We start from the raw sequence: 14,371 nt of genomic DNA, 5'->3' as shown, positions 1-14,371 counted from the left end.
TAATCCCTTGCGTTTGATATTGGAATGGTATATTCTTATGTTCTTATGTGATTACTTTATTGTATTCGCTATCAAAGTCAAAAGGCCACCATTTTTCAAAGGATAGGAATTCTAATTATTTGTCTATTTTTTCTCTTTCTTTCTAGTTGCCATTATAACTAGAGATTCCCTATGATTAATATGTGCAATGCAGTTACCTTCAAGCTAAATTCTTTGTGTAGACTCTAGAAGATCTCATATCATAAAGGACCCTTATCCCGTATCGCCACATGAAACGGTGTCGGGTCGCTCTAGAGACAATTTACTTCCCTTTTCCACTATTAGCTAAAATGACTACATCTATCTGTGGATTTTCTTTGTTTCCATTGGTTACTATTCATCATGCATATGTCTACTGAGTTCTCTCGAATGTCTTTCATCTTCTAAGACTCTTTTTTTCTTATGGCGTCATTGCCTCGCAGGGCAACTAACTAATTTATTTGAAATTTTATAATGACAATTTCATTTGTAATTTATTTATTTATTTAACCCAACATTTCAACTCTATGTTTGTCAAGAATTTTCAATTTTACTTATGTGTTAAGAGTTTTCAGTATGACATGTTTTTAATTGTGCTTTTATAAAAATCTTTTGAATTAATATTAAATAATATATGAATTAGAAAAATTTGAATGAAATTATAAACAAAATTAGTGGGTTCCATAAAAACTTTCAGCATGCTAAACTTAAAATCTCATTTTACAAAATAATTGGTCTAACGGTTAAGACACTGTTATATTCTTATAAAAATAAAAATATAAGTTCGATATTCAAAAAATACACTTATTGAAAAGGGCAGTTACGAACCCTAAATGAAACTAGTTTTATTTTTTAAAAAGAATGTGAGGATACCCAAATAAAAAAAAAATATACACGCAGGCTGAACCTAGAATCTCAACGAGAATCATTTTTTCTAAAATTTTGACCAATTATAAATCAATCCTAAGCTGTTATAGAAAACAAAGAGAAGCATGGGTGATATGCATGCCTTCCGTTTATGTATGGGAAAAGTAGATTGTTGTATCTGTTAATTTTACAAAATCATATATTATATAATAGTAAAAAAAAAAAGATAGATATTAACAAAAATCGGATAACATACGTACTAAATTGAAAAATTGAAAAGTTTGAACACAGGTAAAATAAGGGCTGCTTCTATTATTTATTTATTTATTGTCATGGAAAAATGATGCAGCATGCCGGGAACCTTGAATCAGCAAACCCATTGCCTAATGTGTTTTAAACTTGAGGAGATGCGAGAGGACCGTTATTAAATCCAGCGCTCGCATGAGGCTCTCAGGTTAAATTTGCATGATTAAAGACCACAGGCTCAGGCTCCGGCTCCGGCTCCACAGTTTAATTACCCATGGTTAAAAGCTAGGTTAAAAGCTTTTTTTCCATGATTAAAGTCCATCAATTAGATACATAGATACCTTTTTTATTTTTATGGTAAGAGGGCCTGTTTCAAATTCAAAATACTGTTTGTTTACAATGGGATCCAAGTAGAATAATTTTTATTTTTAAAAATTAATTTTTTATATTAGTATATTATTTTGATATACTAATGTAAAAAATAAATTTAAAAAAATAAAAAATATATTATTTTAATAAATTTTCAAGTAAAAAATATTTTAAAAATCAATTACTGTAACTTCAATACTAAATTCTCATGTGTATCTTAATCATCTATGGATTCACCATTGAATTATTACATTATGCTTACCCAAGTTTAACTATAGACTTCTAATCACCTGGTGAGGATATATCATGGAAAACAAGATAAAAACTAAAACTAGCTACTTCTAATGCGTCATCAAGATCAAATGAATCTCTTGAGAATTCTAAGAGACAATCGTGCTTGTTTTGCAAAATGAGTTATAAAATATATGTTGTAAGATAAGTTTTTTTCTTGAGGAAATTGCAAGACTTTGGCCATCAATATGAAACCTTCGCAAAATTATATTACCTCAACATATAATTTGAAAATAATTCTTTGTTAATTATTTAATAGGTAATTCAGTGGTAAAAACTTAAAATTAAAGGATTTGCTCTCCCTATAATTTTAAATTCGAGTCCTGTAATTTATAATATAATAGCAACTAGAGGCTTACATAGTTATTAACTTTAAGGCCTGTGGGATTAGTCGAAATATACGCAGGTTAACTGAACACCCACATTGATTAAAAAATAATAATAATAATAACTCTTTGTTAAGAAAGAAATATGATTGATTGGTTTGGTAATTAAGAATATTTCTTTCTTGAATATATATCAAAATCTAAACCTTAAATAGTATTTTGAATTTTCATGAATTCCTTGATTTTTTTTTTCTTTATTTATTATTATTATTATTGTTACCTAGTCATTCTGCTTTTCTATTTATATAATAAAATAGTATTTACAATCGTGTCGGGCCATCTGCCTTGAACTTCTTTAAATACATCTTATTTTCAAATGAATTATTCCATTAATACTTGCTTCAAATATATACTTCTTACATATTAAAATTAATTAATTAATTAATTAATAATAGCATTTCCCGCGCACCAAACCTCTAAGAGAAATAAATAACTCACCAAAAATATAGATTCCACAGCTTTTCCTTTGCAAATCAACGCTTAGATCTACGTGTTAAAATTAGTCTTCACACAAACAACAAATCTCCATCCTTCACCAACACAAGGACCCACCATTAAACATTTAAAAAAAAAAATTCTCTCGTCTGATCACCACATACTACAATCACCCATGCATGCATCTTTACTTCAACAAGATCAACGGCTTGAAATTCAAATTTGGATGGTGATCATTCAAGGTATGCAGCATTAAAGTAGGGGTAGTTTGGGGATAAACTGGTCAAAGAATCAGTGCCAAGTAAGCAAAATTCCAAGCTGGCAATGGCTGCAATTAGGATGGACACGCGCATGGAAGCATCCCTTTATAAAGCCCCTCGCTTCTGTTCCCATTCTCTTCATCTTCGAGGCGTGCAAACATCCTTCCTTTCTTCCTCATTTTTTTCCTGTCTCAGTCAAGCGTGACATTTTGTGCTCATTAGCCATCACCCTCTCTCTATCTCTAGATAAGTGCTAGGGGAGAGAGAGAGAGAGCACACTTGCTTGTGTTTTAAATAATGCTACTATCTCTCTGATGTACTTCTTTTTTCATGACTATTAACTCCTATTTTGTGCCGGTATTGCAGCTTTTGAGTCTCTGTCAAAACCCAAACAAAAGTGAAACGTTTTCCCTAAGCCTTATCTCTCCTTGATGTACTCGTTTCCAACGTAGAAAGCATGCATAGGTGGGAGAAAACAATGGAGGAAAGATACAACAAGCATTATATCAAGAACCCATCTTTCTCTTCATCTCTTCTGGATGAAATCTACCGTTCTATTGATGATGGTGAACCAAAACATGAAGAGTTGAAATTCTATCGAGAAACAATGCCGAGGAAACAAAACAAAGGTACTAGTGCGATTAAAATTGAACGAGAAGAAGGGATTTCAGCTCTTCAACGAGCTTGTTTGATCGAAAAATGGATGGAACAGAAGGTGAGTCAAAAGCTCATCACTCAACAGAGGAGGCAAAACCTGGTAGAATTCGAGAGAAAATCACAGCTTGATCATGATCTTGACCAAGATGTCCTGTTTTTTAGCTCCACTTCAACCTCTTCAGATTCTAGCTTTGGTGGGTTCTCATCTTCTGATACAGAATCCATGTATGGTGGGTTCTCAAGGGCTTCTTCTTTCAATCCACCACGGCCTAAGCCAGTCAGGACAAGCGCGTCGGCTCGGTCAGGAAAAACAGAGAAGACTCTGTTTTATGAACAGAGGGAAGCGCATATGTTCGATGATTACCACTACAATTCTGCTTCAGAGCAGGCACCAAGGTTTGAAGAGAGCTTAATCAAGCCCGAATCAAGAGCCTTAAAGACTTACAGCAATCTAAAGAAGGTGAAACAGCCAATTTCACCGGGTAGCAAGCTCGCAAATTTCCTTAATTCCCTCTTCACCACAGGGAACACAAAGAAATCAAAGAATTCACCTACCAATGGAAACTTTGATGAAGAAAGGAAACTTAAATCAGGGCAAGCATCAACCTGCTCTTCTACTTCATCGTTCTCAAGATCCTGTTTGAGCAAGCATTCGCCATCGACAAGGGAGAAATTACGCAATGGGGTTAAAAGGAGTGTCAGATTTTACCCTGTGAGTGTAATTGTTGATGAAGATTGCAGGCCAGTCGGACACAAATCATTATATGATGTGGAAGAATCAAGTCTAAAGTCTGTTTCTCTGTCAACAGCATGGAAAATTGGGAAATCACCATCAAGAAAAATAGATGATGAGCTTAAGTACCAAGTAGTGGAGAAGAGTAGGAGAATTGAGGAAGTGGCGAGAGGGTTCTTGAAAGATTATCATCAAAACAAGAAGAAAAATGATGTTATTAAGATAGATGTTGGCGGAAAGTACAATGATCGTTTTGAGGATGAAGATGAGGACGAGGATGATGATGCTGCAAGTTATTCGAGTTCGGATTTATTCGAGCTTGATCATCTTGCAGTAATCGGAAAAGATCGTAGGTATTCTGAAGAGCTCCCTGTGTATGAAACTACTCATCTTGATACAAATCGTGCCATTGCTAATGGCTTGATGGTGTAGTTTCTAATAATAACTATGATGAGCTTAAGTACCAAGTATTTTCCTTTTTCTTTTTCCATAATGGATCCAATGTGAAGATCCATTTTCGAGGTTACTGGGAATCATAGGAATGGTGAAAGGTGATGGTATATGAAAATATAGTTAATTTCTTAATGATTGATGCCATCTCTAATGGCTCCAATTAGAACAATCTTTCTGTTCCATGCTACATGAATTTTGGTGTTTTTCCCTACTCGTCACATGCAATGCCCTGGCTCCATGCGTTTTTTCGGTGCTATTAATTTCAGGGGATATATGATGATAAAATTATGCAGGAAGTTGGCCAAATCTCAGCCCTGAATGCGTATATTTGCCTAGCTAATGTTAATGATTCAGTTTCGAAAATAACAATAATAAAATAAAGAAGAGAGAATATGATTTTGCTGAAAAGAAACAAGTGGGGATGTGTTAATTCTTTGATGGTGATCTTAACTGGGAGAGAGAGACTGACAGCACAGGTTTTGATAGAACAGAGGAAAAGAAAAGGAAAGGAAAGAGAGATAAAGAAAGAAGTGAAGGAAGAAGAAAAATAAAAGATTCGAGATCGTAATCACAAGAAAAATAAGAGGGTGTGATGGTAAAGGCAAAGGCAGATCTTCGCCCATGGGAATAGAGAAAGTGAGAGCTTTTACTTTGTCCTCTCCATCATCGCCTATAAAACTTTCATTTAAAGAAATATATTAAAAAAATACTTTATTTTCATTAGAATATCTCAAATTCAATCGTGAAGGAGGTAAGATAGATGTTGGGATCGAGAGAAAACGAGCCTAAGATCCTATGGCCTCAGTTGTTCTCTTTCCTTCAAACCTAAAAAAAAAATAAAACAGAGAGAGAAAAAAAAGGAATTAATGCATTGCGTGAATCTCATATAGAGGCAGGCATAGAAATTGTTCAAGTTCAGAGGCAACAATAAAGAAGCAGTATGGTGCAAGACATGGTAACAGAAGCTGGTGGCCCTAAGAATTAATATAGGATAGCTGTACGTATCAATAAATAAATAGCTGTAAATATCAAATGGGTTTACTGTCGACAACGATTGCATAGTTCTGATGAACTGTAGATCCATGTTCGCAGGTGGCACTTGAAAATTTCCGTCCTATAGGAAGATTTATGTTAAAGGGAGCCTTCCTCTAACATAAATCTTCTTATTGGACAGAAATAAAATAAACGTTATTACAGTACTAAACGGGTTCTGAAACACCTCCTCGCCATCTCAAGAAAAGGAAAAAATAGCATATATGGAGTTGTGGCCTAGTGGTTGAAGGGACTTGTTCTCATCCTTCGGTTTTAAACCCTACTTGTGTATGCCTGTCATCCCCGCGGTGCCTTACATGCTTACTGGACTTGCAGGATGTTCAGTGAACTCGGGAATCAGTTGTGGTGCGCGCAAGCTGGCCCGGACACCACGGGTTATCAAAAAAAAAATAATAATAAAGAAAAGGAAAAAATGAAATAAAATCGAAGTTGGTGATTTGATTGCCTTCACTGGCTTTATACGTGCATGCGACATTGTCTTCGCCTGGAAATTAAACAAATTATTTGATTGATAGCAAATCACCACATTGATTGATGACAAGGGGGTAAGGCAATGTTGAGAATTATTGTACGTTTTCCTGTTTCATTTTCTCCTCAAAATCCTGCTAATATATCTTTTGAAGATGCTCATCCAAGTCTTTATAGAGAGCTGAGACATGATATGCCCACAGGGCATCATTCAAGTATGAAAATGCCTATCAACAAAATTTTCTTGCCTCCAAGAATCCAACATTCCATCCTAATTATGCTGCTACGTGCAGTATATCTTTCTTGATTTTGCCATATGGTGTCTCGAGTTGCATTATTATACTATACTCCATGAAAACAAGATCAAGAGCTAGCTCTTGAGTGACAATTACTGCTCAATTCCCTTCCTCATGCATCAAAAGCACCGATCGAGTAGAAAGAATTTATTACAGAGATCAAGTTGAGAATATTAGAAGCAATGATTATTAAAAGTGGCTAGAACTAAGTTCAACTTGAAATCCTTGTAAGAGGCTAGGGGTTCGTCGCTACTAGGCCTAATAATAGTGGACCTATATGTAATTAATACGTGATGAGAACGCAGAGATTAATTTGTAATGTTAAATGGGATGGTTCAAAGTAGTATAACATCCGCAATTAGTTAAAAATTGAGTACATGTTTGTTTTTATATTTCTTTTAAAATATAAAAAATATTATTTTAATATATTTATAATTAAAAAATATTTTAAAAAAACCACTACACACTTAGCTTGAAAAACAAGTGCAAACTATATTAGTAACTTATTCTAGAAATATTAGTGAAGGGGAAAATGGCAGCAATGATGAGAAGAATAATGTTCGTGGGCGTGAAGTGAAGTTTCCTTTGAAAAAAACAAACCTAACTGCTTAGCCCCCTCTTGTCATTCATTTGTTTAGTCTAATCACGTTGATGTTCTGTCCACCAAACTATGCTTATCAATCTTAGCCTTGGTAACCGGTTAATTTGAAATTTAGTTTTGGTCGGGTTTTCCTTTAAACTATTAAAAAAATAATAATTTAGTTAAACTCAGTTGAATAGGATAAATATACTCCGATAATTTTATGGTCACTTCATATATGAAATGATCTAGTTAATTTTTTCAAAAACAATTGTGCAAATTAACATTATTTCCATTTTTATAAATTTTATTAAAAATAATGTTGTTTTATTAAAAACAAAATTTGATTAACATAAGTTAGTTTGTCAATTTATGGTTTAACCTACCCAATTATGATTCGAGCTAGCTAAATCAGGTTTTATATAATTATATTTTCAAGTAGGGTTAGACAAGTTTAGTGCTTTTTAATTATTATCATTGAATAAGATATAAAATAAAAATAGTACCTCAACTTTCTTATTAAGATATTGATTGTTGAAACATTTTAGAAACCGGTATAAACCTCTCTAGAAAAAAATATAATTTAAAATTTTAAGTAATTAAACAAGATTATTTAGTTTAACCACAAAAAAAAAAAAAGCATACTAAACATAAGAATATTTCAAGAAAAGCTTAGAGCTCATGCATATTGAAATTATAAGCATCCAATAATAAACTTGTAAACATGTATATTATGGCAAGTAAATATATAAAGACTATCAAATAAAAAATCATGCTATGAAAGACTTATAAAATATATAAAAGTTTCATCCATTCAAAAAAGCATAAGAGATAGAAAAACAATACTAATAAGAGAATGATATTTACTTGCTAAGACACTTTAAAATTGATGAATTTTTGTTATTGTTAATGATGAATAATGTGTTCTTAAAATTTTTTTTATATTTTTTTGATGCAAAAGATGTTTACAATAAATCTTTTAAAATTCTAACAACATCACCTTAGTTTATATGAATTTCTAAACAAGGTATTTAAATTAAAAATTATATAACTCAAATACATCTCAACAAGATAATCATAACCTCTAAATTTTAAAGAAAAACAAAAGCATAAAACGAAGAAGAAAACAACTAGAAAAGAGGTGATGAAAAGTTAAAAAAAAAAAAAAAATTTATGGAAGTGATTGTTAATATTCATCGGTTAAACTAAAAAAAAATAATTTTTTATAAAGAATGTCCAAGTTTAAATTTTAGTTGAAAAAACATTTTTTAAAAAAATTAAAATATTATTTTATAATAAAATTAAATCTAGACCCGAGCACAAGCTCGGTCAACACACTCGTGTGCGGGGGTTGAAGCTCATTTTATATAGAAAATCTTCCCTCTAAAATCTTAAGACTATTGATCAATTTGAAATGGTTTGAGCCTACAGCATGAGCAGGGGCCGGGGGCTATGAGTTTTTAGATAACGGTTAGCCAACTGCATGAGCCGGGACTAGTCACAGGCGCGATATCAATAATTGAAGAGTGGGATCTAGTCACAAGCACAAGGGTCATGGGTTAAATAAAGAATGTGCATTGGTTACTGAATTAGTTTTGTCTGGTCGTGTGAGGGCCAATTGAAGTGATGATGCTGAGACAAAAGGGAAAATTGTTATCGAAAGGACAATTTACATGTTTAATTATATCTTTTGAATTTGTAAACTATTAGTTAATTGTATTTTCTTATGCATATATGTTAGTTTATCTTAATAACCATATGCATTTAATATTGTATATAATAACATAATATTAAAAAAAAGACCCTGTTAAAATTATGTTAAACTAGATAAGATTTATCGATTTAATATGATAAATCTTTATTTTTTTTGGAATATATTGGGAATATAAATAGTTTAAGAAGAATATGTATATCAATTGAAATTCCATCGGCACATAGCATGCAATAAAGTGTTGGAAATAAAAAATTGATTTGTATTTTTTTTTAGTAAATTATATATTGTCTCATTAATTTAGCTTTTTTTTTTAATTTCATCTTTTAATATTACATTAGCTAAAAATGAGATTTTATAATTTTTATAATTTATTTTTTATGAATTTATCTCGATTTCATAATTTAAAGTCGCAATTTAACATGTTACCCTGAATTGATTCATGATTTAGTTTGGTTTTACTTTTTTAAAAATTAAATAAATCCAATTTATTTTATAGGCCTTCTAGTTAGTTGTATTTTTTTATGTGTTTTTATTTCACAGGCCTTTAGCTTATAATTGTATTTTTTATTTAGTTAGGGTTGGGTTTTGTTTTCAAATTAAATCAAATTTATATTCTAATAAAAATTATCAAAAAAAAAAAAATTCCAACCCAACCTGGTTTTGACCTAGCAAAATGGTTGGATCACGGATAAAAATATAGAAAACAGCATTATAAAGTTCATTTCCGACTTAAAAAAAATCCTTGAGTGAGTTTGATGTTAAATAACTCAAATCCTCAGTTTTTCCTTACCAGCACAAGTTTCTTTCTTTTCTAAAAACCCTAAATTATTCATAGAAGCCACTCAACTTAATCACAAAAATAAAACCAAATATTCAATCATAATACAAAAACAACATGGTGATTATTTTATAATTTTAAAACTCAATTAGGTATAATAATCAAATTATGGAGCAACCAAACAAAATTATAATACAAACATTTACATAAACTAAATTTAAAAGTTTAAACCAATAACATAAATTGGTGAGTTAATCATTGGTTTAAGAAATTTCTGCAATAGTTAGTGCGGAAATCACTGTCGAATTAAGGTATGATGAATGAATGTAATTTATTCTGTCTTCTCCCCGTCCTCTTTCTTCTTTTATTTTTTCTGCCTTTCATTCTGTCTTTCCTTTCTTAGTTTAATTTTCTCAATTGCAATTTAATTTTATAGCTAGAGTGCTCTGACCAATGCGTATTTGACACATTATTCAAGTGGGCTCCACGATCCCAAGAAAGAATTTGAATTCTTATTTATTTATTTATTTTGGGTGTGTGTGGGGGTCTGAGTCAGCAGAAGAGCTCACATCCAATGGCCTACAAGCCCCTCTGGCATCGGCTCCTTCTCCGGGCAGCCTCAACTTATCAAAAATGGAAGGATAGCCTTGTTCTGTCAACCACGGTATATTCTCTCTGGCAGGAAAGAAACAGACGCGTTTTCAACAACCACTTTCAGTGGCTCGTAAATTCTAATGAATACGTGATGTCATAAATAAAAAGATAAATAGGACGAAAATTAACAGGTATCCGTTTCACACTTAATTGTTTAATTTTAAGAAGCTGAAGAATTTATTTATCAAAAAATAAAGATCAAACATTCGAATCAACAAAATTCATACACTGAAAAAAACTCCATGCCTAATTAAGATGTTATGAAAAGTAAAAATGGAAAATAGAAAATTGGAGGACAATATTGTTTTTAGGCTCGGGCTCGGGCTTGGGCTATGACTTGGACATCATCAGTAGAGACTAACATTGTCTGTTTTATCATGACCTGCATATCCCATCTCTCTAAACTGAAAACAGAGGTGCTCGCGCAGCTGTCTAGGGTTTTTCCTTCACTCTAAGACAGAAAAAACCTTTTTTTAGGGTTTAAGCCGCCTCTCTCAATCAACATTCATGTTCTGCAGCTCCTAATTATCTCCTAGTTATTGACTGAGCTGAGCTGAGTTGAGTTATTCGGGATGTCGAATCGGCCAGAGCTACTAGCTCCACCTGAGATTTTTTATGATGATTCAGAGGCTCGTAAATACACTTCCTCTTCTCGAATTATCGATATTCAGGTAATCTTTTTGTTTTTTAAGAAAAATGTTTTAATGCTTATTCAATGATTCTGTTACCTGATGATGATGTGTGGTTGTTAATAGGCTAGGCTATCAGAAAGAGCGTTGGAGCTTCTTGCTTTGTCTGTTGATGGAATTCCTAGATTACTCCTCGATATCGGTATGTTGCATTTTACATTTCCATCACAATTACACTATGAAGCCACTCTCTCTTCTCTGTTTGTAAATGTGATTAATTTATGGCTTATGATTTGTTTACCAGTTAGAAAATAGCTATTTTTTTGTTAATTATTCTGTCTGTGTGCAGAATTCTGTTCTAAAGTTTTTAAATGCTTCCTGTAATTGTTCTGGCTTTTTCAGGCTGTGGATCAGGACTTAGTGGGGAGACATTAACTGAAAATGGTCACCAATGGATCGGCTTAGATGTTTCGCAATCAATGCTTAGTATGTCTGCTTGAGTTTGTTCAATTTTGTAATATTTCATCAGAGGTTCATGTTAGGTTATTTTGCATATAGGAACTTTTAACATTTTTCTTGTCAAATCCAGATATTGCTTTGGAGCGGGAGGTTGAGGGTGATCTTTTACTTGGTGATATGGGTCAGGTATCCAACTAAGATTCAGTTTTATTTTATATGGTCCACAACACAATTAAAAAAAAAAAAACAAAAGGCGAATCAAGGCTGTGGGGAAAAATACAATTTCTTGGCCAATATAACTATTTTAAAAAAAATTATTTAGCAGGATGCCAGTTTTGTGCCTTTGTGACCTTATGGGTGGGAAAAGGTTGATGAGCTAAACATTAATTACTGAAGCAAAGTTATGCAATCTTCTAGTTTATTTCACTTCAGGTTCAATACTTAATGCTCTGTGCAGTTATGATATGTGAATGTTTGTACTTTTGGAATCTATTTCAGTATATGTCTTTTTTTCATTGTTATTACGATAGAATATGTAATTAAACTTGCAAAATAGGTTTTAAGTTATTAGTTATCGCTGAAATGCTTAAGCTTATGTTGCAGGGCCTAGCACTTCGACCTGGAATTATTGATGGTGCCATCAGTATTTCAGCTGTTCAGGTTGTACTCTCTTGTGTGCTGTAGACATTTATGCATGAATGCAAGTGTTTTGTGTTAGAACTTGTCCAAAAAATTCAGTTTTTTCCTTAATTTATGTGATTCGTTTTTTTCAATGAACCTCTTTTAATTCTTACTCTGCTTCCTGTAGTCAGTCATCTTCTGATGTTCCACCTATTTGAATTATTTTAGTTAAGTAGAGGCTTCCCTGCATTTTCCTTGTGTTCTTTGATGATCATTTCTTTTATTAATGGAAACAAAAATGTCTATTTATCAATTACTTTTTAAGGGAAGGCCCTTAAAAAACAGAAGATTGCAGTTTTTCAAGGCAAAAGGTTTAATAGACAGTTAAATTTGCATTTTGGCTGTAAGGTCTGAACTTATCTTTCTTCCCTTTATTACTTCAGCTAAGGCCTAGCAAAGCTTGCTTACATGTTAGCTTTTTCTTGTACCAAGATCTTTATAGAAACAGTAAATTAAGGTAGAGAGGTGGACCATTCTAGACGACAGAAATTTCTCAATCAGATGTACTATTAACAATTAATCTTTGTGAAGTTGGACGAGCAATAAAGAGATTTCGGGGAGGATTTTTTAGAAATGTTATGGTATTGAGATTAGTGGTCTATGGTTTTCCTGTCAAAATCACTAACCAAATTTGATTTGCTGCTTTGATGTTTAGTTTTCTAATATATAAACCTCAACATCTGTTTCCAATTGAATTGTCAAACTTCACACAATTGCTTTCCTTGTCCTCTTTTCTTTCATATCCTTTGTACGGGCTGTTTTTTAAATGTTAAGTTGTATAACACTTTAGTGAGTGCCTTTTCCTCACTTTATTCTTTTGATTTGGCTCCCAGTGGCTATGCAATGCAGATAAGTCCTCCCATGAACCAAGACTAAGATTGAAGTAAGTTCCTTCTCTTTTCTTTTCTGCTTTAGGTTTATGTAGTCTGTCAGCACTCAATCTGTTTGGGGATTCAATTTTATGGCAGGGCTTTCTTTGGATCATTATATAGATGTTTGGCAAGAGGAGCAAGAGCAGTGTTCCAAGTGTATCCTGAAAACATAGCCCAGCGTGAATTAATTTTGAGATCTGCAATGCATGCTGGATTTGCTGGTGGTGTTGTTATTGATTACCCACACAGGTATGCTAGGCTTCTATTTAGAACTCTCATGTTGCGTTTTTCATGTCTGGTAAGCTCGTAAATATTATTTGTCGTATGTGTTTTTTGTTTGGCTTTTATAGCATCAGTCATTTCCAACCCTGTAACTTGAATGTTCTGGTTGGGAATAAAAGCTTGCGCCTAAAATGTTGCAAGCTTTTCAAGAATCTAAACCTTGAGAGCTTGAGAGATACTCTGTCTGCTAATTCTTTGTTTTATTATGCAAGTGTATGAACCCTGTTCTCTCTTTATCAATCAAGTTTACCTTCTGATATGTAATTTCCTTCAAGTCAAACGAAGCTAAAAAAAGAATCTTGCTATTAATTATCCTCTGGTTTCATAGTCCTCTTCAGAGTTTCACCATTCACTGACTAAACAATTTTTTTGTCACAGTACCAAGAGTAGAAAAGAATACCTTGTGCTTACTTGTGGAGCACCATCTATAAGCACTGCTGTTCCGAGGGGGAAAGAAGAAGATGGAGAGAGCTGCTCTGAAGATGAAAGTAGTGAAGAAAATCAGACGGTGGGTTGCTTTGTCTTGCATTTTTTTTTTCTTTTCAAGCTTTAACTGGGTTGTTTGTAAGCATGGTATCCTTCTCTTTTCAATATGGATTTTTCAAATCACTAATAATTATTAGATATGCATGTATCTTGAGATTGCAGGTTTGCATTTCAGACAGGAACAGACCTACGAAAAAACAGAAAATAACCAGGAAAGGGAAGGGCAGAGATTGGATATTTAAAAAGAAAGAGCAACTGAGACGAAAAGGAAACACAGTGCCTCCCGACACAAGATACACTGGTCGAAAACGGAAGGCTCGATTTTGATCCTTGCATTACATTTGTAGCCAACCAGTTGGGGGATTATACATATAAATGGTTTTGTACTCAGACCTTTATGCATTGCCTGTTCCTGCTGCCGTGCTCCAACTTGATGAAATCCATGTTGAAGATATTTAGGGTCTTTTTGCAACCTGTGTTCCTTCATTTTTTTTATTATTTTTTTTAAATTTATATATATTTTTTTATATTTTCATATCGTTTTGATATATTAATCTTCAAAAATAATTTTTTAAAAAATATCATTTTATTGTATTTATAAATAAAAAGTATTTTGAATTATAACCGCTATCTACAAAAAACTTGGTCATTTTATAATTAATTAAAACAAAGCTAAAAATGATGAAGTGTTGTTTTTACTAAAA

At 32.6% G+C, this 14,371-nt stretch overlaps 2 protein-coding genes across 2 annotated transcripts; both read left to right on the top strand.

Moving 5' to 3' along the window:
- Window positions 1-3,029: 3,029 nt before the first annotated feature.
- Window positions 3,030-4,884, top strand: LOC118046034 (protein BIG GRAIN 1-like B). The gene has a single exon (XM_035054796.2). It carries the CDS (start codon window positions 3,330-3,332, stop codon window positions 4,692-4,694), a length of 1,365 nt encoding a protein of 454 aa, XP_034910687.1. The 5' UTR covers window positions 3,030-3,329; the 3' UTR covers window positions 4,695-4,884.
- Window positions 4,885-10,624: 5,740 nt separating this feature from the next.
- On the top strand, window positions 10,625-14,139 carry LOC118046032 (18S rRNA (guanine-N(7))-methyltransferase RID2). Its single transcript, XM_035054795.2, has 9 exons — window positions 10,625-10,929; window positions 11,014-11,089; window positions 11,290-11,373; window positions 11,477-11,532; window positions 11,950-12,006; window positions 12,861-12,910; window positions 12,996-13,148; window positions 13,560-13,689; window positions 13,830-14,139. The coding sequence occupies exons 1-9, from the start codon at window positions 10,831-10,833 to the stop codon at window positions 13,992-13,994; spliced, it is 870 nt and encodes a 289-aa protein (XP_034910686.1). The 5' UTR covers window positions 10,625-10,830; the 3' UTR covers window positions 13,995-14,139.
- Window positions 14,140-14,371: the final 232 nt, after the last annotated feature.

This window comes from Populus alba, chromosome 18, assembly GCF_005239225.2.
Source record: "Populus alba chromosome 18, ASM523922v2, whole genome shotgun sequence".
In the NCBI taxonomy this organism is placed as follows: Eukaryota; Viridiplantae; Streptophyta; class Magnoliopsida; order Malpighiales; family Salicaceae; genus Populus; species Populus alba.
The sequence above is the reverse complement of the archived record's forward strand: the minus strand, read 5'-3'. Positions and strand labels throughout refer to the sequence as shown.